The sequence below is a fragment of the Phyllobates terribilis genome, unplaced genomic scaffold (genome assembly GCF_046119375.1).
Source record: "Phyllobates terribilis strain yellow unplaced genomic scaffold, ASM4611937v1 Scaffold_7__3_contigs__length_470593459, whole genome shotgun sequence".
NCBI classification, from domain to species: domain Eukaryota; kingdom Metazoa; phylum Chordata; class Amphibia; order Anura; family Dendrobatidae; genus Phyllobates; species Phyllobates terribilis.
Window position 1 is genome coordinate 198364177 of NW_027362767.1, and position 24948 is coordinate 198389124.

Here is a 24948-nt window from a genome sequence, read left to right on the forward strand (position 1 = left end):
ATATAGAGTCATTACACACAGAGGGATCTATTATATAGAGTCATTACACACAGAGGGATCTATTATATAGAGTCATTACACACAGAGGGATCTATTATAGAGTCATTACACGCAGAGGGATCTATTATATAGAGTCATTACACGCAGAGGGATCTATTATATAGAGTCATTACACACAGAGGGATCTATTATAGAGTCATTACACGCAGAGGGATCTATTATATAGAGTCATTACACACAGAGGGATCTATTATATAGAGTCATTACACACAGAGGGATCTATTATAGAGTCATTACACGCAGAGGGATCTATTATATAGAGTCATTACACGCAGAGGGATCTATTATATAGAGTCATTACACGCAGAGCGATCTATTATATAGCGCCATTACACGCAGAGGGATCTATTATATAGAGTCATTACACGCAGAGGGATCTATTATATAGAGTCATTACACGCAGAGGGATCTATTATATAGAGTCATTACACGCAGAGGGATCTATTATATAGTCATTACACGCAGAGGGATCTATTATAGAGTCATTACACGCAGAGCGATCTATTATATAGAGTCATTACACGCAGAGGGATCTATTATATAGAGTCATTACACGCAGAGGGATCTATTATAGAGTCATTACACGCAGAGCGATCTATTATATAGAGTCATTACACGCAGAGGGATCTATTATATAGAGTCATTACACGCAGAGCGATCTATTATATAGAGTCATTACACGCAGAGGGATCTATTATATAGAGTCATTACACGCAGAGGGATCTATTATATAGAGTCATTACACGCAGAGGGATCTATTATATAGAGTCATTACACGCAGAGCGATCTATTATATAAGTCATTACACGCAGAGGGATCTATTATAGAGTCATTACACGCAGAGCGATCTATTATATAGCGCCATTACACGCAGAGGGATCTATTATATAGAGTCATTACACGCAGAGGGATCTATTATATAGAGTCATTACACGCAGAGGGATCTATTATATAGAGTCATTACACGCAGAGGGATCTATTATATAGAGTCATTACACGCAGAGGGATCTATTACAGAGTCATTACACGCAGAGCGATCTATTATATAGAGTCATTACACGCAGAGTGATCTATTATATAGAGTCATTACACACAGAGTGATCTATTATATAGAGTCATTACACACAGAGTGATCTATTATATAGAGTCACTACACACAGAGGGATCTATTATATAGAGTTATTACACACAGAGCGATCTATTATATAGTCATTACACACAGAGTGATCTATTATATAGAGTCACTACACACAGAGGGATCTATTATATATAGTCATTACACACAGAGCGATCTATTATATAGAGTCATTACACACAGAGTGATCTATTATATAGAGTCACTACACACAGAGGGATCTATTATATAGAGTCATTACACACAGAGGGATCTATTATATAGAGTCATTACACACAGAGCGATCTATTATATAGAGTCATTACACACAGAGTGATCTATTATATAGAGTCATTACACACAGAGTGATCTATTATATAGAGTCACTACACACAGAGGGATCTATTATATAGAGACATTACACACAGAGGGATCTATTATATAGAGACATTACACACAGAGGGATCTATTATATAGAGTTATTACACACAGAGGGATCTATTATATAGAGTCATTACACACAGAGGCATCTATTATATAGAGTCATTACACAAAGAGGGATCTATTATATAGAGTCATTACACACAGAGGCATCTATTATATAGAGTCATTACACAAAGAGGGATCTATTATATAGAGTCATTACACGCAGGGGGATCTATTATATAGAGTCATTACACGCAGAGGGATCTATTATATAGAGTCATTACACGCAGAGGGATCTATTATATAGTCATTACACGCAGAGGGATCTATTATAGAGTCATTACACGCAGAGCGATCTATTATATAGAGTCATTACACGCAGAGGGATCTATTATATAGAGTCATTACACGCAGAGGGATCTATTATATAGAGTCATTACACGCAGAGCGATCTATTATATAGAGTCATTACACACAGAGGGATCTATTATATAGAGTCATTACACGCAGAGGGATCTGTTATAGAGTCATTACACGCAGAGCGATCTATTATATAGCGCCATTACACGCAGAGGGATCTATTATATAGAGTCATTACACGCAGAGGGATCTATTATATAGAGTCATTACACGCAGAGGGATCTATTATATAGAGTCATTACACGCAGAGGGATCTATTATATAGAGTCATTACACGCAGAGGGATCTATTATAGAGTCATTACACGCAGAGCGATCTATTATATAGAGTCATTACACGCAGAGGGATCTATTATATAGAGTCATTACACGCAGAGGGATCTATTATAGAGTCATTACACGCAGAGCGATCTATTATATAGAGTCATTACACGCAGAGGGATCTATTATATAGAGTCATTACACGCAGAGGGATCTATTATAGAGTCATTACACGCAGAGGGATCTATTATAGAGTCATTACACGCAGAGCGATCTATTATATAGTCATTACACGCAGAGGGATCTATTATAGAGTCATTACACGCAGAGCGATCTATTATATAGCGCCATTACAAGCAGAGGGATCTATTATATAGAGTCATTACACGCAGAGGGATCTATTATATAGAGTCATTACACGCAGAGGGATCTATTATATAGAGTCATTACACGCAGAGGGATCTATTATATAGAGTCATTACACGCAGAGGGATCTATTATATAGAGTCATTACACGCAGAGCGATCTATTATATAGTCATTACACGCAGAGGGATCTATTATAGAGTCATTACACGCAGAGCGATCTATTATATAGCGCCATTACAAGCAGAGGGATCTATTATATAGAGTCATTACACGCAGAGGGATCTATTATATAGAGTCATTACACGCAGAGGGATCTATTATATAGAGTCATTACACGCAGAGGGATCTATTATATAGAGTCATTACACGCAGAGGGATCTATTATAGAGTCATTACACGCAGAGCGATCTATTATATAGAGTCATTACACGCAGAGGGATCTATTATATAGAGTCATTACACGCAGAGGGATCTATTATATAGAGTCATTACACGCAGAGGGATCTATTATATAGAGTCATTACACGCAGAGCGATCTATTATATAAGTCATTACACGCAGAGGGATCTATTATAGAGTCATTACACGCAGAGCGATCTATTATATAGCGCCATTACACGCAGAGGGATCTATTATATAGAGTCATTACACGCAGAGGGATCTATTATATAGAGTCATTACACGCAGAGGGATCTATTATATAGAGTCATTACACGCAGAGGGATCTATTACAGAGTCATTACACGCAGAGCGATCTATTATATAGAGTCATTACACGCAGAGGGATCTATTATATAGAGTCATTACACGCAGAGCGATCTATTATATAGAGTCATTACACGCAGAGGGATCTATTATATAGAGTCATTACACGCAGAGGGATCTATTTTATAGAGTCATTACACGCAGAGGGATCTATTATATAGAGTCATTACACGCAGAGGGATCTATTATATAGAGTCATTACACGCAGAGGGATCTATTATATAGAGTCATTACACGCAGAGGGATCTATTATAGAGTCATTACACGCAGAGCGATCTATTATATAGAGTCATTACACGCAGAGGGATCTATTATATAGAGTCATTACACGCAGAGGGATCTATTATAGAGTCATTACACGCAGAGCGATCTATTATATAGAGTCATTACACGCAGAGGGATCTATTATATAGAGTCATTACACGCAGAGGGATCTACTATATACAGTCATTACACGCAGAGTGATCTATTATATAGAGTCATTACACACAGAGTGATCTATTATATAGAGTCATTACACACAGAGGGATCTATTATATAGAGTCATTACACACAGAGGGATCTATTATATAGAGTCATTACACACAGAGCGATCTATTATATAGAGTCATTACACACAGAGCGATCTATTATATAGAGTCATTACACACAGAGGGATCTATTATATAGAGTCATTACACACAGAGGGATCTATTATATAGAGTCATTACACACAGAGGGATCTATTATATAGAGTCATTACACAGAGGGATCTATTATATAGAGTTATTACACACAGAGCGATCTATTATATAGTCATTACACACAGAGTGATCTATTATATAGAGTCATTACACACAGAGGGATCTATTATATAGAGTCATTACACACAGAGGGATCTATTATATAGAGTCATTACACACAGAGCGATCTATTATATAGAGTCATTACACACAGAGCGATCTATTATATAGAGTCATTACACACAGAGGGATCTATTATATAGAGTCATTACACACAGAGGGATCTATTATATAGAGTCATTACACACAGAGGGATCTATTATATAGAGTCATTACACAGAGGGATCTATTATATAGAGTTATTACACACAGAGCGATCTATTATATAGTCATTACACACAGAGTGATCTATTATATAGAGTCACTACACACAGAGGGATCTATTATATAGAGTCATTACACACAGTGATCTATTATATAGAGTCACTACACACAGAGGGATCTATTATATAGAGTCATTACACACAGAGGGATCTATTTCACGTGTTTATTTCTGTTAATGTTGATGATTATGGCTTACAGCCAATGAAAACACAAAAGTCACTGACGCACCCCCTGGGCTGTGGGGTACTCGGTAGCCGGGCTGGTCGGTTCTGGGGGATGTCACGGTGGCAATAACCCAGTCCGTGACCCAGGGTGGTCAATTAAAGGGAAAGTAAAAAGGGAAATAAGTTTTTAGAGATAATGTTTGTGACGTCACCTGTGGTATGTGGCTATATAGGACCGCCGCTGCAGTTCAGATCCTCTGGAGCTGATGGTGACGCAGCAGAGTTGGTTCAGCTCTCCACAGGCAGAGCTAAGCTCCAGGGCAGGATATATAGAATTGTGGGGGTAGATGTTGGTGCGGTGTAGTGCAGGTGATGGGGCAGATAATGACCAGTCCACAGCTTAATGGCGGTTTCCTCTTATCTTTACTTGAGGTTTGTTAAGCAGACCGGGGCACGGGTACTAGCTGGTAGTAGAGGTCCGGGCGGCCTGGAAGCAAGTTGGGGATCCACCTCGCCAGGTGGAGTTGTAGGCCTTCCCTCTGCGCTAATATCTTTGGCCCTGCTGCTTGAAGCTATGCTACGGCCCTCGTCCCTGAGCAAAACGTCTGTTCCTCACCCGTATGGCAGGCAGCTTAGGCCTTCCTGGAGTGTCGCTCCCACGTGGCGGTGCTGGGCCCTATGTGCTGCTGAGCCTCCGGGCGTCTGGTGGGGCCAGGAGACATGCTGTCTCCTGTCCCTTGGATTCTGCTGCTGGGCCTTCAGTGCCCCACAGCCACGGACTCTGGTGTCCGGTACACTCATGCTTCTCTCCTCTGGGGAGAGCTTGTACACAGCTCCCTTCCCCAGGTCTTTCCTCGTCGCTCTCCTGTCTCCAGCTCCCCTCAACTCACTCTTACTAACCCCGCCTCCAGATTCCAGTTTGAAGGGGAGGAGCTCCCCTTTCTGGTCTGGAGCCAGGAACGTGTTATATGCTGGTAAACCTGATTAGGGGACCCCTCCTTGCTTCCAGGCATGGCATCACCCCTTGTGAGGGAGGCAATGCCACTGTGGCAACCGGACTCCTGGGGTGCCACATTATTATCTCAGTAAATTAGAATAATTAACAAAAAACACCTGCAAAGGCTTCTTAACCGTTTAAAAAGGTTCCTTAGTTTGTTTCAGTAGGCTCCACAATCATGGGGAAGACTACTGACTTGACAGATGTCCAGAAGGCAGTCATTGACACACCCCACAAGGTCCCAGAGTCTGAAGGAAGAGTGGAGAGGCCACAATTCAAGCTGCTGGAGGTCTAGTGTGAAGTCTCCACAATCAGTGACGGTTTGGGGAGCCATGTCATCTGCTGGTGGAGGTCCACTGTGTTTTATCAAGACCAAAGTCAGCGCAACCGTCTACCAGGACATTTTACAGCACTTCATGCTTCCTTCTGCCAACAAGCTTTATGGAGATGGAAATGTCATTCTCCAGCAGGACTTGGCCCCTGTCCACATGGCCAAAAGTACCAATACCTGGTTTACACACAACAGTATCACTGTGCTTCATTGGCAGCAAACTCGCCTGACCTTAACCCCATAGAGAATCTATTATAGAGAATCTATGGGGTATTGTCAAGAGGAAGATGAGAGACCCCAGACCCAACAATGCAGACGAGCTGAAGGCTGCCATCAAAGCCACCTGGGCTTCCATAACCCCTCAGCAGCCACAGGCTGATCCCTCCATGCCACAGGCTGATCCCTCCATACCACAGGCTGATCGCCTCCATGCCACATTGCCACATTGATGCAGTAATTGATGCAAAAGGAGCCCGACCAAGTATTGAGGGCATTTACTGAACAGACATTTCAGTAGGCCAATATTTCAGATTTTGAAAACATTTTTCAAGCTGTTATAAAGTATTCTAATTTACTGAGATAATGAGTTTTGTTCATTGGCTGTAAGTCATAATCATCAACATTAACAGAAATAAACACTTGAAATAGTTTTGTATTGAAGAACTGAAATAAATTAACATTTTGATGATATTCTAATTTTGTGAGATACACATGTATTACAGACCTTACATTACAAACAACCTTCTCTAGAAATACAAACATGACTGTGAATTTTAAATCCCAAGGCAAAAATGTCAATTAGGCTTCTTAAGAATTCGGGAATACATGGGCCTTCTCTACCCACAGGGATCTCACAGAGGCCCCATATGACATTTCAGAATTTTTTGTACTATGTGTTTTATATTAATTTACATTTCTGTAAATTGCATAATTTAAAACATTATTTTGTAAATGGTTTGCTCTACTTTTTATTCCTCTTTGGTTTTCCAATTACTCATTAATTAATTTATTTTAATAAAAAAAATAAACACAGGTCCCATGCCGGTATATATGTTAGCAATCTATTAATCATGTGTTAGACTTAAAGATATAGTGAAGAGAATCAAAGTAAAATATAATATTAACCGTTATATGTACAGGTGAATGGCCCATCCGTGACATAAAAATAAAAGGAGCCATTTATGGTCCTTTGTGCGACGTTACTAACTCGCGAGGGGTTATCATACAGTTGCTATAAGAATATTTGAGATTTATGAAGAAGTTGCGTTTGTTGGAGCTCGGTCCAAGAAGACCATTTATTATCTAAACATTTCTCTCTATTTCCAGAAGAGTTTGCAGAATGTAATACAAATTGAAGGTGAAGGAAGTCTCTGTGTACCACTTCTGACAGATTCAGAGCGTTGGCGGCGCTCCGAGCTTTGGCCATATATCTAGACGCTATAAGTATATGACCTCCGGGCCATCTAAGCTCATGTGGAACATCGTCCAACTAGGAAAAAGCTTAATGGAAGAACGGTGACAGAGCAATTCTGTATCTCACAATATCTAATAGCTTTATTCAAAACTGACCCCTATGAGGAGTTGTGGGAGGGGAGACCCTACGAAAGAACATTCCAGAATTATTCTTATAAGAAGAGCTCATCAAATATCTTTAGATACAATATATTCACATTTAATGTGTTTCCAACCATCATTGTTACCCAGAGGCCACTAAGCCATAATTATATATGTTAGGAGCCCCCATTCTGTCTCTTGAAGCAAGTGGTCATTAACCCTTTAGTGCTTTCTTGTTTGCCTAAATGAACTTAAGCAAAACATTTTCTATTTCAGAAATATAAGACATGGAGAAATTGAGAGGAATGCAACTAAAATAATACATTGTTTTTAGCATCAACCACATTTTTACTAAATGAGCCCAACCAATGAAGGATATGTAAATATCTGAAACATTTTGGATTAGTAGATTCAGCTGTTGCAGTAAATCCACCTGAAACTAACCACATGGTCCAGATTAGATGTGTCAAGATGGCGTAACAAAAGTAAGATGGGCCCGGTGCAAAATTTGGACCTGGGCTTCCACCTGAATGTTGGCCAGATGTATGGGCACTTGTAGCATTCTAGATCCTATAAAGACATACATGTTTACCACCCATGTAATAATGTCCGCCATCCTGGCTCCATGCTATAACATTTTCCCTCATCCTGGGCAACTTCCTGGTATACTGTCCTCCTTCCTGGTATAATGTCTCCCATTCTGGTATAATATCTCCCATTCTAGTATATTGTCCCCATTCTGAAATAATGTCCCCTATCATGGTATAATGTCCCCCATCCTGTTATAATGTCCCCCATCCTGATATAATGTCCCCCATTCTGGTATAATGTCCTCCATCCAGGGATATTGTCATCCATCCTGGTATACTGTCCCCGTTCCTGGTATAATGTCCCCCATCCTGGTATAATATCCCCCCTTCTGGTATAATGTTCCCATCCTGATATAATGTCCCCCATCCTGGTATAATATCCCCCCTTCTGGGATAATGTTTCCCATTCTGATATAATGTTCCCCATCCTTGTATACTGTCCTCCTACCTGGTATAATGTCCCCTATCCTGGTATAATTTCCCCCCTTCTGGTATAATGTTCCCATCCTGATATAATGTTCCCCATCCTGGTTTACTGTCCTCCTTTCTGGTATAATGTTTCCCATTCTGGTATAATTACCCCCATTCTGGTATAATGTCCCTCATCCTGGTATAATGTCCCCCCATCCTGGTATAATGTCCCCATCCTCTGATTGACTTGCGGCGTGTATTGCAGAGCAGGGAGTTGGCAGGTTTCTGCGCCGCAATACATTTCACCTGAATGTTCATCTGAGAATGCACATCCAGGTGAAATGGACGTTGGCGGGCCCTCCTCCTCCACGGACCCGGTTACACCCTTTGCAAGAGTGATTATTAAACCCCTATATACTATATATGATATAAATCTGTCTGCCCAGATACAATTCTTATGCTTTCTCATAGTCGGATCAATGTGAGCATTGATGATTTACTATTATTTACTGTATAGTAGGATATTTACTAAGTGTCCAGCACAGCTAGTAGTGTGGTGGGAAAAGGAATAGCCAGAAGCGTAGTCAAATCTCATCAGACCTGTATCCACAGATGTACACCACCCAATAAATCATCAGACCAGTATCCACAGATGTACACCACCCAATAAATCATCAGACCTGTATCCTCAGATGTACACCACCCAATAAATCATCAGACCTGTATCCACAGATGTACACCACCCAATAAATCATCAGGCCTGTATCCACAGATGTACACCACCCAATAAATCATCAGGCCTGTATCCACAGATGTACACCCCCCAATAAATCATCAGACCTGTATCCACAGATGTACACCACCCAATAAATCATCAGACCTGTATCCACAGATGTACACCACCCAATAAATCATCAGACCTGTATCCACAGATGTACACCACCCAATAAATCATCAGGCCTGTATCCACAGATGTACACCACCCAATAAATCATCAGACCTGTATCCACAGATGTACACCACCCAATAAATCATCAGGCCTGTATCCACAGATGTACACCACCCAATAAATCATCAGGCCTGTATCCACAGATGTACACCACCCAATAAATCATCAGACCTGTATCCACAGATGTACACCACCCAATAAATCATCAGACCTGTATCCACAGATGTACACCACCCAATAAATCATCAGACCTGTATCCTCAGATGTACACCACGCAATAAATCATCAGGCCTGTATCCACAGATGTACACCACCCAATAAATCATCAGACCTGTATCCACAGATGTACACCAACCAATAAATCATCAGACCTGTATCCACAGATGTACACCACCCAATAAATCATTATACCTGTATCCTCAGATGTACACCACCCAATAAATCATCAGACCTGTATCCACAGATGTACACCACCCAATAAATCATCAGACCTGTATCCACAGATGTACACCACCCAATAAATCATCAGACCTGTATCCACAGATGTACACCACCCAATAAATCATAAGACCTGTATCCTCAGATGTACACCCCCCAATAAATCATCAGGCCTGTATCCACAGATGTACACCACCCAATAAATCATCAGACCTGTATCCACAGATGTACACCACCCAATAAATCATCAGACCTGTATCCACAGATGTACACCACCCAATAAATCATCAGACCTGTATCCACAGATGTACACCACCCAATAAATCATCAGACCTGTATCCACAGATGTACACCACCCAATAAATCATCAGACCTGTATCCACAGATGTACACCACCCAATAAATCATCAGACCTGTATCCACAGATGTACACCACCCAATAAATCATCAGACCTGTATCCACAGATGTACACCACCCAATAAATCATCAGACCTGTATCCACAGATGTACACCACCCAATAAATCATCAGGCCAGTATCCACAGATGTACACCACCCAATAAATCATCAGACCTGTATCCACAGATGTACACCACCCAATAAATCATCAGACCTGTATCCTCAGATGTACACCACCCAATAAATCATCAGACCTGTATCCACAGATGTACACCACCCAATAAATCATCAGACCAGTATCCACAGATGTACACCACCCAATAAATCATCAGACCTGTATCCACAGATGTACACCACCCAATAAATCATCAGACCTGTATCCACAGATGTACACCACCCAATAAATCATCAGACCAGTATCCACAGATGTACACCACCCAATAAATCATCAGACCTGTACCCACAGATGTACACCACCCAATAAATCATCAGACCTGTATCCACAGATGTACACCACCCAATAAATCATCAGACCTGTATCCACAGATGTACACCCCCTAATAAATCATCAGACCTGTATCCACAGATGTACACCACCCAATAAATCATCAGACCTGTATCCACAGATGTACACCACCCAATAAATCATCAGACCTGTATCCACAGATGTACACCCCCCAATAAATCATCAGACCTGTATCCACAGATGTACACCACCCAATAAATCATCAGACCTGTATCCACAGATGTACACCACCCAATAAATCATCAGACCAGTATCCACAGATGTACACCACCCAATAAATCATCAGACCTGTATCCACAGATGTACACCACCCAATAAATCATCAGACCTGTATCCACAGATGTACACCACCCAATAAATCAGCAGACCTGTATCCACAGATGTACACCACCCAATAAATCAGCAGACCTGTATCCACAGATGTACACCACCCAATAAATCAGCAGACCTGTATCCACAGATGTACACCACCCAATAAATCAGCAGACCTGTATCCACAGATGTACACCACCCAATAAATCAGCAGACCTGTATCCACAGATGTACACCACCCAATAAATCATCAGGCCTGTATCCACAGATGTACACCACCCAATAAATCATCAGACCTGTATCCACAGATGTACACCACCCAATAAATCATCAGACCTGTACCCACAGATGTACACCACCCAATAAATCAGCAGACCTGTACCCACAGATGTACACCACCCAATAAATCAGCAGACCTGTATCCACAGATGTACACCACCCAATAAATCAGCAGACCTGTATCCACAGATGTACACCACCCAATAAATCATCAGGCCTGTATCCACAGATGTACACCACCCAATAAATCATCAGACCTGTATCCTCAGATGTACACCACCCAAAAAATCATCAGACCTGTATCCTCAGATGTACACCACCCAATAAATCATCAGACCTGTATCCACAGATGTACACCACCCTATAAATCATCAGACCTGTATCCTCAGATGTACACCACCCAATAAATCATCAGACCTGTATCCACAGATGTACACCACCCAATAAATCATCAGACCTGTATCCACAGATGTACACCACCCAATAAATCATCAGGCCTGTATCCACAGATGTACACCACCCAATAAATCATCAGACCTGTATCCACAGATGTACACCACCCAATAAATCATCAGGCCTGTATCCACAGATGTACACCACCCAATAAATCATCAGGCCTGTATCCACAGATGTACACCACCCAATAAATCATCAGACCTGTATCCACAGATGTACACCACCCAATAAATCATCAGACCTGTATCCACAGATGTACACCACCCAATAAATCATCAGGCCTGTATCCACAGATGTACAGCACCCAATAAATCATCAGGCCTGTATCCACAGATGTACACCACCCAATAAATCATCAGACCTGTATCCACAGATGTACACCACCCAATAAATCATCAGACCTGTATCCACAGATGTACACCCCCCAATAAATCATCAGACCTGTATCCACAGATGTACACCACCCAATAAATCATCAGACCTGTATCCACAGATGTACACCACCCAATAAATCATCAGACCTGTATCCACAGATGTACACCACCCAATAAATCATCAGACCAGTATCCACAGATGTACACCACCCAATAAATCATCAGACCAGTATCCACAGATGTACACCACCCAATAAATCATCAGACCTGTATCCTCAGATGTACACCACCCAATATATCATCAGGCCTGTATCCACAGATGTACACCACCCAATAAATCATCAGACCTGTATCCACAGATGTACACCACCCAATAAATCATCAGACCTGTATCCACAGATGTACACCCCCTAATAAATCATCAGACCTGTATCCACAGATGTACACCACCCAATAAATCATCAGACCTGTATCCACAGATGTACACCACCCAATAAATCATCAGACCTGTATCCACAGATGTACACCCCCCAATAAATCATCAGACCTGTATCCACAGATGTACACCACCCAATAAATCATCAGACCTGTATCCACAGATGTACACCACCCAATAAATCATCAGACCAGTATCCACAGATGTACACCACCCAATAAATCATCAGACCTGTATCCACAGATGTACACCACCCAATAAATCATCAGACCTGTATCCACAGATGTACACCACCCAATAAATCAGCAGACCTGTATCCACAGATGTACACCACCCAATAAATCAGCAGACCTGTATCCACAGATGTACACCACCCAATAAATCAGCAGACCTGTATCCACAGATGTACACCACCCAATAAATCAGCAGACCTGTATCCACAGATGTACACCACCCAATAAATCAGCAGACCTGTATCCACAGATGTACACCACCCAATAAATCATCAGGCCTGTATCCACAGATGTACACCACCCAATAAATCATCAGACCTGTATCCACAGATGTACACCACCCAATAAATCATCAGACCTGTACCCACAGATGTACACCACCCAATAAATCAGCAGACCTGTATCCACAGATGTACACCACCCAATAAATCAGCAGACCTGTATCCACAGATGTACACCACCCAATAAATCAGCAGACCTGTATCCACAGATGTACACCACCCAATAAATCATCAGGCCTGTATCCACAGATGTACACCACCCAATAAATCATCAGACCTGTATCCTCAGATGTACACCACCCAAAAAATCATCAGACCTGTATCCTCAGATGTACACCACCCAATAAATCATCAGACCTGTATCCACAGATGTACACCACCCTATAAATCATCAGACCTGTATCCTCAGATGTACACCACCCAATAAATCATCAGACCTGTATCCACAGATGTACACCACCCAATAAATCATCAGACCTGTATCCACAGATGTACACCACCCAATAAATCATCAGGCCTGTATCCACAGATGTACACCACCCAATAAATCATCAGACCTGTATCCACAGATGTACACCACCCAATAAATCATCAGGCCTGTATCCACAGATGTACACCACCCAATAAATCATCAGGCCTGTATCCACAGATGTACACCACCCAATAAATCATCAGACCTGTATCCACAGATGTACACCACCCAATAAATCATCAGACCTGTATCCACAGATGTACACCACCCAATAAATCATCAGGCCTGTATCCACAGATGTACAGCACCCAATAAATCATCAGGCCTGTATCCACAGATGTACACCACCCAATAAATCATCAGACCTGTATCCACAGATGTACACCACCCAATAAATCATCAGACCTGTATCCACAGATGTACACCCCCCAATAAATCATCAGACCTGTATCCACAGATGTACACCACCCAATAAATCATCAGACCTGTATCCACAGATGTACACCACCCAATAAATCATCAGACCTGTATCCACAGATGTACACCACCCAATAAATCATCAGACCAGTATCCACAGATGTACACCACCCAATAAATCATCAGACCAGTATCCACAGATGTACACCACCCAATAAATCATCAGACCTGTATCCTCAGATGTACACCACCCAATATATCATCAGGCCTGTATCCACAGATGTACACCACCCAATAAATCATCAGACCAGTATCCACAGATGTACACCACCCAATAAATCATCAGGCCTGTATCCACAGATGTACACCACCCAATAAATCATCAGGCCTGTATCCAGAGATGTACACCACCCAATAAATCATCAGACCTGTATCCACAGATGTACACCCCCCAATAAATCATCAGACCAGTATCCACAGATGTACACCACCCAATAAATCATCAGACCTGTATCCACAGATGTACACCACCCAATAAATCATCAGACCTGTATCCACAGATGTACACCACCCAATAAATCATCAGACCTGTATCCACAGATGTACACCACCCAATAAATCATCAGACCTGTATCCACAGATGTACACCACCCAAGAAATCATCAGACCTGTATCCACAGATGTACACCACCCAATAAATCATCAGACCTGTATCCACAGATGTACACCACCCAATAAATCATATCAAAAGGGGAGGGGAAAAGGGAAAAGAATGTGGATATATAATCAATAAAATTCATATACTTGATTAGATTATTTAAAAGTTTTGAAAGCGTGCAAATTACTCATGCATCCACAGATGCATATAAGGTAACCATCCTAATTTTAGACGGTACCCACTAGTAAATCTGGTTAAATGGTGTGTTGGATTAATTCGGAATGCTACAGCCCCGTCCCTTAGTTCATTGGGCTATAGCTGTATATTATACATTGCCCCTTCAACAGATATATGCACTAATAGTCACAGCGAATAATCACTGCGACCTAGCTCTCACAGTATCTAGTTATTAATTTTGCTGTCTATTCTCACCCCAATTACATATATATATATATAATTGTTGCAAATAGGGTGCTTGGTGTTATCGTGACAAACCGTGCAGAGTAATTTCACTACTACACATATCATATGTCAGCTTGCCAGCCGGCACGGCTGACCGCCGCTGGTAGAAGAAATATATATCCACATATATCCACATTCTTTTCCCTTTTCACCTCCCCTTTTTGATATGGGAAAAGTAATAGTCAGGGATGCTCAGAATGATGCCCTCTGCATCCAGACAAATCGTATAGACCTTCTTCTTCGAGTAGGTATATCCTCCGCCTGCCTGCTAGGCGCTGCCAGTGGTTGCACAATAATGGTGAATATCGGTGATGGTGGCGGGCAGCCTCGTCTTGTGACGTTTCACAGGCAGAAGAACAATTTTCTCTCTTTTTTTGCAGATTCCTTCTCAAATGCACGGAGAAATTCTAATGAGTTTGCTGAAGACTGACCCAGAAGTTGTAGACTATCTACTACGTCAGAAACCTGCAGGCTCTCAGTAAGTGGCAAAACATGATGGACAAAAACACATATCAATGAGAGAGACGATGAATGAGAGATGTGTAACGACACGGCGACTATCTGTGGGTATCACCATCTACTTCTACTGAGACTCAGCCAGTGGCTTGGTGCCGCGCAGGATGCCCTCTGTGCACTATTGTCTGGAACGCCCATGGCGGCATGTTAGAAGGAAAGATCTATTCTCCAGCTATTGCAGCAGAACTGGGCCGAAGGTGCAATACCTGACACTGCTTATGGACAAAAGTGGCACTGATCGTGGAGAAAAGACACTTTTTTGCAATCTCAACTAACCGTTTAAAGGAAATCTGTCAGCAGGTTTTTGCTATCTAATCTGAGAGCAGCATAATGTAGGGACAGAGACCCTGATTTCAGCGACGTGTCACATACTGGGCTGCTTGCTGTCATTTTGATACAATTACTGTTTTATCAGTTGCAGATCTAGCAGTTCTCTGAATGCTGAGCTCTGCATAACCCCGCCCACACCACTGATTGGCTGCTTTTTGTGTACACTGTGCATAGGCAGAAAGCTGCTAATCAGTGATAGGGGAGGAGTTAAACAGAGCAAGAGGACTCGAGTTCACAAGGCATCTAGTCCTGTAGTGATAATCTCCTGCTGATAAAACACTGATTGTATTGAAACAGTAACACAGCCTAGTGACACATAGCTGGAATCAGGCTCTCTACCCCTACATCATGCTGCTCTCAAATTACATAGCAAAAACCTTCTGTCAGATTCCCTTTAAAGCCCTGAGATGGATTTTCCACCTTCCTGGTGAGCTTGTGTTTACACATTACAGCTATTTTGCAGTAGTCTACCTTGGACAGAGCAGCAGCTTGAGCCTTATGACACCTGGACTGGATGCTCCCTATGGGCAGTAGGAGTCACAGAGCACATCTGTGTCTTATGGCCGATTTCAGGGTAGTAACAAGTGCTGAACGCCAATATTCCAGTCATTCGGTGCTCGTTTACAATGATGGGGACGGAACAATCACTAATATGATCATTGCGCTCCCATGCAGGATTAAACATTATTAGATGCAGAATCTGTAAAACACTACATTTACACTTGTAGATGTGATTTATTAATCAGCGTGTACTTTTATTCTGTGCAGGCGCAATGTTGGTTCGAGTGAGCCAAGCGGAGTGGAGCAGCAGTGGAAGATGCGCGTTAGAACGTCTTTGGTTTCTCATAGCACCATATCAACTGTAATGCAACTGCTGAGTGCCGGAGAACGATCAGGTGAAAAAAGCAAATATAAATTCTACTATTACCATGTTTGCTATATATGGAGATATTTATGTCTCTTAAAGTGAACCTGTCAGCAGGATTTTGCTAAGTAAACTCCAGGCAGTGTCATGTTGGGGCTGCTGCACTGATTAATATGATACCTGAGGTGAAGAAATCCGTCTTGTGGTTCCAGTGTAATCAGTGTTTGCAGTTGTGAGTTAATGATATCCTGTGCTGCGGGGCGGGTCTGTAGATCGGTGTTATCCTGGTGCTCTGGGGCCGGACTGTAGACGGATCTTATCCTGGTGCTCCGGGGCCGGACTGTAGACGGATCTTATCCTGGTGCTCCGGGACTGTACTGTAGACGGGTCTTATCCTGGTGCTCTGGGGCCGGATTGTAGACGGGTCTTATCCTGGTGCTCTGGGGCTGGACTGTAGACGGGTCTTATCCTGGTGCTCTGGGGCCGGACTGTAGACGGGTCTTATCCTGGTGCTCTGGGGCCGGACTGTAGACAGTTCTTATCCTGGTGCTCTGGGGCCGGACTGTAGACGGGTCTTATCCTGGTGCTCTGGGGCCGGATTGTAGACGGGTCTTATCCTGGTGCTCTGGGGCCGGACTGTAGACGGGTCTTATCCTGGTGCTCTGGGGCCGGACTGTAGACAGGTCTTATCCTGGTGCTCTGGGGCCGGACTGTAGACGGGTCTTATCCTGGTGCTCTGGGGCCGGACTGTAGACAGTTCTTATCCTGGTGCTCTGGGGCCGGACTGTAGACGGGTCTTATCCTGGTGCTCCGGGACCGGACTGTAGACAGTTCTTAACCTTGTGCTCTGGGGCCGGACAGTAGACGGGTCTTATCCTGGTGCTCTGGGGCCGGACTGTAGACGGGTCTTATCCTGGTGCTCTGGGGCCGGACTGTAAACGGGTCTTATCCTGGTGCTCTGGGGCCGGACTGTAGACCGTTCTTATCCTGGTGCATCATAGGTCTGTCTCTATGATGAGGAGCATACTTGTGCTCCGGGCGGCCTGTGGTGTTATCTTGCTGATCTGCCCCGGAGCACCAGGATAAGACCCATCTACAGTCCAGCCCCGGAGCACCAGGATAAGACCCGTCTACAGTCCAGCCCCGGAGCACCAGGATAAGACCCGTCTATAGTCCGGCCCCGGAGCACCAGGATAAGACCCGTCTACAGTCCGGCCCCGTAGCACCAGGATAAGACCCATCTACAATCTGGCCCCGGAGCACCAGGTCAAAACCGGTCTACAGTCCGACCCCGGAGCACCAATATGAGACACGTCTACAGTCCGGCCCCGCAGCACCAGGATAAGACCCATCTACAATCTGGCCCCGGAGCACCAGGTTAAAACCGGTCTACAGTCCGACCCCGGAGCACCAGGATAAGACCCGTCTACAGTCCGCTCCAGAGCGCCAGGATAAGACCCATCTACAGTCCGGCCCTGGAGCACCAGGATAAGACCCGTCTACAGTCCGCTCCGGAGTGCCAGGATAAGACCCATCTACAGTTCTGCCCCGGAGCACAATATCATTAACTCAAAACTGCATACACTGATTACTCAAGAACCACAAGATGGATTTCTTCACCTCAGGTATCATATTAATCAGTGCAGCAACCCCAACATGACACTGCCTGGAGTTTACTTAGCAAAATCCTGCTGACAGGTTCTCTTTAAAAAGGTTGTCCAGGACTATTTTATTTTATTTACTCTGGGTCTAAAAACTAACAGTCAGTTAGCTGCTAACAGAGGTAACCACCTGCCTGTTCTAACCGGTGATGGCACAAAGCGGCCACCAACTGCTCCCGCCAGCGATTCAGCTCCTACATTAACAGAACGGCTCTTCTTTTCCGCTCTGCTCTGTCAACAGGGCGTGAATGCCATCATCATGCTGATTGACACCCAGCTTCCCGCAGATTGGCAGTAGGGAGCAAGCACTCAATCAGCATGAGCTCAGCAGTCACGCCTCGTCAACAGAGCAAAGTGGAAGAGAAACTGCTGCTCTGTCGCCGTGACATTAGCGGAAGCTGCTGAGTCACCGGCAGCAGTGGTCTGTGATCCATCTGTGCTGGTATAACAAGCAGGTAGTTAACAACAGTACACAGAAGTCGGCCTTCATATCAAGGATCAGGTTACCAGGCCATTAGTTAATACATTGTGCCTATCACCCATATGCCTACTCAAATGAACATGACAAAACCAGAGAAGTAACGAGTATATATGGCATTAAAATAGAATTTTTATTTGTAATTCAGTAAAATATATATTTCAACAATCATAAAATATTTAGTCACCAAATTTCAGTCAAAGTAGAAAAAAGTGCAAAGTGTTAAGAGGCCATTGCATCACCCTAGTATGGGTTCCCCAGTGGTATTCATAAGTCCAGCCCAAAGCTGAAGTATACAGCATAAAGTAGTGTGCACCAATTCTACATTCTATAAATCAAATGGGTCTTACTTACCATTAGATGTAATGGGGGAACATGTAGGGGACCGCAATAGGTAGTATTCTGGTAGAGAAAGAGCCCCGACGCGCGCCCGGCTCCCCGCTCAACACTGCAGAAGCACGCACGTCTCCCCGCTTCACACTGCGCAAGCCCAGGATTCTAGTGACCGTGACTGAACAGAAAATTAATCACACCCCCATGACTAAACGAGCAGGTACTATATCAGTATATCAAGTGTTTTTTGTACATCATTAACACGCTGTTTTTAATTTAAATAACGTGTTAGTAATGCACATTGCATCACCAACAATGCACTGGGGACAGTTTAGATGCTTGAAGTGACGTGACAGGTTCCCATTAACTGTGGATTGGAATCCCCCTACCAACGGAAGCGCCTTCGGATCCCTTTTTTTTACCTTTTAGTTCTTAGGCACATAGTAAAAAAATTAAATAGTCCCGGATAACCCCTTTAATATCCTTCGGTAATGTTCAGCCTTCATTGTATTGATACTACTTTACAGGATTTCAAGACGGCTTCGCACCTCTGAGTAAGCGCCGCCCATCCCGCTCCCAAGAGGATCTGACGCAGCTCCCAACCGCCACAACTCACAGAGGTTTTCTGCCAACTCTGCCTCGTTTTCTGCCAATATTTATTCGAGGATCATCTTGTCCAACGCCATAACAAGACTTCTCTTGCTGTGAATAATTCTTTGGTACTACGCTAAAGCAATAAGGCCTCAGTGCACGTTTTGCCTGTAAGGCTATGTTCACTCGTTGTGTTAAAAGCTGCATGGTACAGTACCAGCAATAGCTATGAGATATCAGAAATCTAATGCACACTCTTGTTTTGTTTTTTTTGTCCTCAAGTTGGAAAACTGCTGCATTTTTTAACACTGCAGCATGTCAATTCTTTCAGCGTTTTTGCAGCATTTTTTAAACCATAGAAAGCAATGAGTGCAAAAAAAGCAGCAAAAAGGCTGTGATCAATTTTTGCAGCGTTTTTGGTGAAAAAAACCCAGGAACAGCAGGATGTGAAACCCAATTATTTTTGTGATTTTATCAAGTTTAAACCACAATATCTTGATGTCCTCACCTGAGCATAGATGATAATATATGTACAGTTTAATTAAATTAGTGATATGTGTGAAAGTAAACAATGCCCTACCAACTCAATGTCCTACTAATGCGTGAAAGTAAACAATGCCCTATCAACTCAATGCCCTACCAATGTGTAAAAGTAAACAATGCCCTACCAACTCAATGTCCTACTAATGTGTGAAAGTAAACAATGCCCTACCAACTCAATGCCCTACCAATGTGTAAAAGTAAACAATGCCATACCAGCTCTATGCCTTACCAATGTGAGAAAGTAAACAATGCCATACCAGCTCTATGCCTTACCAATGTGTGAAAGTAAACAATGCCTGACCAATTCCACTACACCGCTCTTTTTAAATTTGCACGGTTATATTTTTCATAAACTCATGTAATCTTAGTTCATGGCTGCATACAGAAATCCAGCTATTTTGTTCAGAATAGTATTTTTTCAGACATACACATTTTTCCATAAATAATTTTCTCAAACTGCCCTTTTTCCAAAAATATTTGATGGTGTCACACACTTCTTGCATTGGTGACCTAACACCCTGTATTGTTCCTGCTTGCAAATACGATGGAAGCAAATCTGAAGTTTGGGATCCTGAAAAAAGCAGCAAGAAAAGCAGCAACAAGGGCAGCAAACCTGTGTTTTGGCTGCAGCTATTTTACTGGCAAGAGATCAGGTTTTGGCTGCAGAAAAGAAAGCTGCAAAAATGCAACATGTGAACATAGCCTATTACAGTTCACAAACCCTGACCATATTTCACACAGGATTATGAGTAATAGAATTCCCGGTGCAATTCTAAAGATAATCGTGCTTCTTGCCTTGAATAGATCCATCCAAAGGAGCATGCAGCTGTTTTAGCGCAGATTCTATATAAAATAATCTCTGCATACTGTCCCATTTTATGCAGCCTATTAAGATGCACGGTGAATGTAGTCTGGATCCATATAATATGGATAGAGAGTGCGAAGTCCAATAAAAATGTCATTTATTTTTTGGCTGTTTTTAGATGCATTGCAATGTTTTTATTTTTGATTTGAATAATAAATTATGAAAGAAAATATTTCCATTTATTATTCTTTTGCTTAAAATTGAACTAGTGAGTATACGGATTTTATGACTCCTAACTAAATCTGGAGATGCCCATACAAGCCTTAAAGGGAATCTGTCAGAGAGCAAGACTTTGTTATGTAATCTGATATCAGCATCATGTAGGGGCAGAGACACTCATTCTAGTGATGTATCACTAATTGGGCTGCTTGCTGCAGTTTTCATAAAATCCCTGTTTTATCTGTTGCAGATCTAGCGGAGCTCAAAATACAGAGCTCTGTATAACCCCGCCCACACCACTGATTGGCTGCTTTGTGCCAATATACAGTGTACACAGAAAGCAGCCAATCAGTGGTGGGGCAGGGTTTGACTACAGGGGGCAGGCTTATTACTCCTGTAGTGATAAAATCACTGTTTTATCAGCAGGAGGTTATCAAAACTGCAGCAAGCAGCCCAGTAAATGACACATCATTGGAATCAGGGTCTCAGCCCTTACATCATGCTGCTCTCAGATTAGGTGGTAAGAACCTTGTGACAGATTCCCTTTAAATAGCTTACCATTCAACCCAGGCTAAACAGCAGGGTGCACCATAAACAGACGTTAACTCCTGAGCTCCCCGTCCAGACGGTACTACAAGTCCCAGAGAGCACAAGACTAGCGTTTCCTGCAATGAAAGCACCGCCAGAGACATCAGAGACAAAAACCTGGTCCTTTATCCTGCTATTCAATCCAAGCTATAGCCTCGCCAGTTGGGTTTACGTTACTATCCACTTCTGTGCTGCTAGTATATATCCAGTTATTGACCTTGGCATGATTTCTGAGTATACCTATACCACCTGGTGCTGACCTAGCTACCTGACCGTTCTTTCTGCCAGCCTACCCCACCGGCCAGTAGTTACTTGAGGACTGTGCCCAGGGTCTCTGTAAGTCTACATCCCTGAATAGGGGTTAAAGGGTGAATGTCAGGGCAACCCCGGGATCTGGTAACCAGAGTGGCTTGCATTCAGGTGGTCGGTGGAAACCCTATTAACAGCTGCAAGGCTTCCACCAACAGTGCATGGTAAATTGTCAGTAGGGTTCCAGATCCTCCTCAGTGCTGGCCAGCAGGCAGAGCAGAGGAAGAAATCCTGAATGGCTTGAGAAACAGGTGTCTGGCTTCCGAGTTAGTTCTTAGGAGCCGGAGTAGAGAATGTAAACCCCTCTATAACGCAACGGGTCTGATAGTAGACAGTATTGTGCACTGCAGCACAAGGAAGGATCCTAGTTACTTACCGGTAACGGGATTTTACAGAGCCCATGACAGCACCACCTGAGAGAGGGTATCCGCCCACCAAGGACAGGAACCTACTGAATAAAAAGGCGGTACCTCTCCTCCGCATCAGTTTTTGTTTCAGAGCCTGAGAGGGCCTCCGAAAAATAGGTTAGTACATAACTACCACCTAAACATTTCTTAATAAAACACCCTAAGAAGTGCACACCATAAGTGATAAAGGGGAGGGAATCAATAGGGTGCTGTCATGGGCTCTGTAAAATCCCGTTACCGGTAAGTAACTAGGATCTTTTCCCCTTCTCCCATGACAGCACCACCTGAGAGATTTAGAGAGATCAGACACCAGAGGGAGGGATCACCGCTTGCAACACCTTCCTCCCAAAGGACAGATCAGTAGAAGAGGAAAGGTCAAGACGGTAATGCTTGTAAAATGTAGCGGGGGATGACCAAGTTGCCACCTTACATATGATGTCGATGGGCACATCCGCCTTCTCTGCCCATGAAGCAGCTACAGCTCTGGTGGAGTGGGCCTTCAGGTTCTCTGGAACTGGCAGATTGCTAGAAGAGTACGCTAAGCCAATGGTGTACCTGACCCACCTAGCTATGGTCCCCCTTGTAACCTTAAGACCTTCCCTAGCTCCCTGAAATGAGATGAATAAGGCATCACTTTTTCTCCAGGCCTTCCTCACCTCCAAATACTGGACCAATACCCTCTTAACATCTAAAGTGTGAAGCTTTTGTTCCTCAGACTCTCTAGGGTCAGGATACAAGCAAGGGAGAGTAATTACCTGTGTCCTATGGAATTTGGAGGCTACTTTTGGAAGATAGGCCGGGTCTGGTCTTAAGATTACTCTATCCATACACACCTGAGTGAACAGATGGTTAATTGACAGTGCGTGTAGATCACTAACCCTACGAGCTGAACTTAGAGCTACCAGCATGGCTGTTTTTAAGGTGAGAATTTTCTCCGAAACTTCCTCTAAGGGCTCAAAGGGAGGCTTGGTTAGCGCTTCTAGAACCAGATTAAGGTCCCAAGGAGGCATCCTTGGAGTAGGAATGGGTCTAGATCTACTGCAAGCTTTAATGAATCTGATGATCCACCTATTCGCTGCCAAGTTGCAATTATATAGTGCCCCCAGAGCTGATACTTGTACCTTAAGGGTACTGGTGGCTAACCCCATGCTTAAGCTTTTCTGAAGGAATTCCAGGATGGCCCCAATAGGAACCCTCCCTTTGGCAGACTGACCCGAGGTAGACAGAAATTTAGCCCAGGTTCTGCCATAGATCCTAGTCGTCACCGGCTTCCTACTTGCCAGCAGAGTAGTAACTAGACCTGGAGAAAACCCCTCCTGCGTTAGTAGTGACCTTTCAAAATCCAGGCCGTCAAATTCAGGCCCGATCTTTGGGGATGGAAGACTGGGCTCTGCCTGAGGAGATCTGAGGTGTCCGGAAGAACCCATGGATCCACTTGGGACATTCTCTTCATCCAAGTGAACCATGGTCTCTTGCGCCAAAACGGGGCGATCAATATAACCCTCACTTGTTCTTCTCGGATCTTCCTTAGGATACTAGGGATCAGCATTAGAGGGGGAAAGGCATAGGCCAGGGTAAAGTCCCAAGGAATTTGCAGTGCGTCCACCGCAAACGGCTTCTCCTTTGAATCCAGGGAGCAAAAGATTTTGGTTTTCCGATTGTGTTTGTTTGTAAAGAGATCTATCTGAGGTTGTCCCCATCGGCCGACAATCTGCTGGAATACTACTGGATTCAATTCCCATTCTCCTTGTTTCAAGATGTGTCGACTTAGAAAATCGGCTTTTACGTTCTCCTCTCCTCTTATATGCAGCGCCGAGAGCGTGAATAGATGACTCTCCACAAAATGAAGGATTTGATCCGCTACTAACATCAGAGGATGGGATCTTGTACCCCCCTGACGTTTGATGTAGGTGACTGTCGTTCGGTTGTCCGACATTATCCGGATGTGTTGGCCCTGAAGAAGAGAACTGAACTCTACTAGCGCATTTCTGACTACCAACAGCTCCCTCATGTTGGAGGAGAGACCAGTCTCGCTGTCCGACCAG

At 43.3% G+C, this 24948-nt stretch overlaps 1 protein-coding gene across 1 annotated transcript in view; it reads left to right on the forward strand.

Annotated features, from left to right (window-relative positions):
• LOC141153067 (rho GTPase-activating protein 6-like) overlaps positions 1-21564 on the forward strand; it is a 203251-nt gene extending 181687 nt beyond the window's left edge. Inside the window, exons 10-12 of the mRNA XM_073637742.1 lie at positions 15639-15736; positions 16873-17000; positions 19969-21564. Coding sequence (XP_073493843.1) covers positions 15639-15736; positions 16873-17000; positions 19969-20129 — 387 coding nt within the window. The 3' untranslated portion in view covers positions 20130-21564. The remainder of the gene's footprint in view (positions 1-15638; positions 15737-16872; positions 17001-19968) is intronic.
• Positions 21565-24948: the final 3384 nt, after the last annotated feature.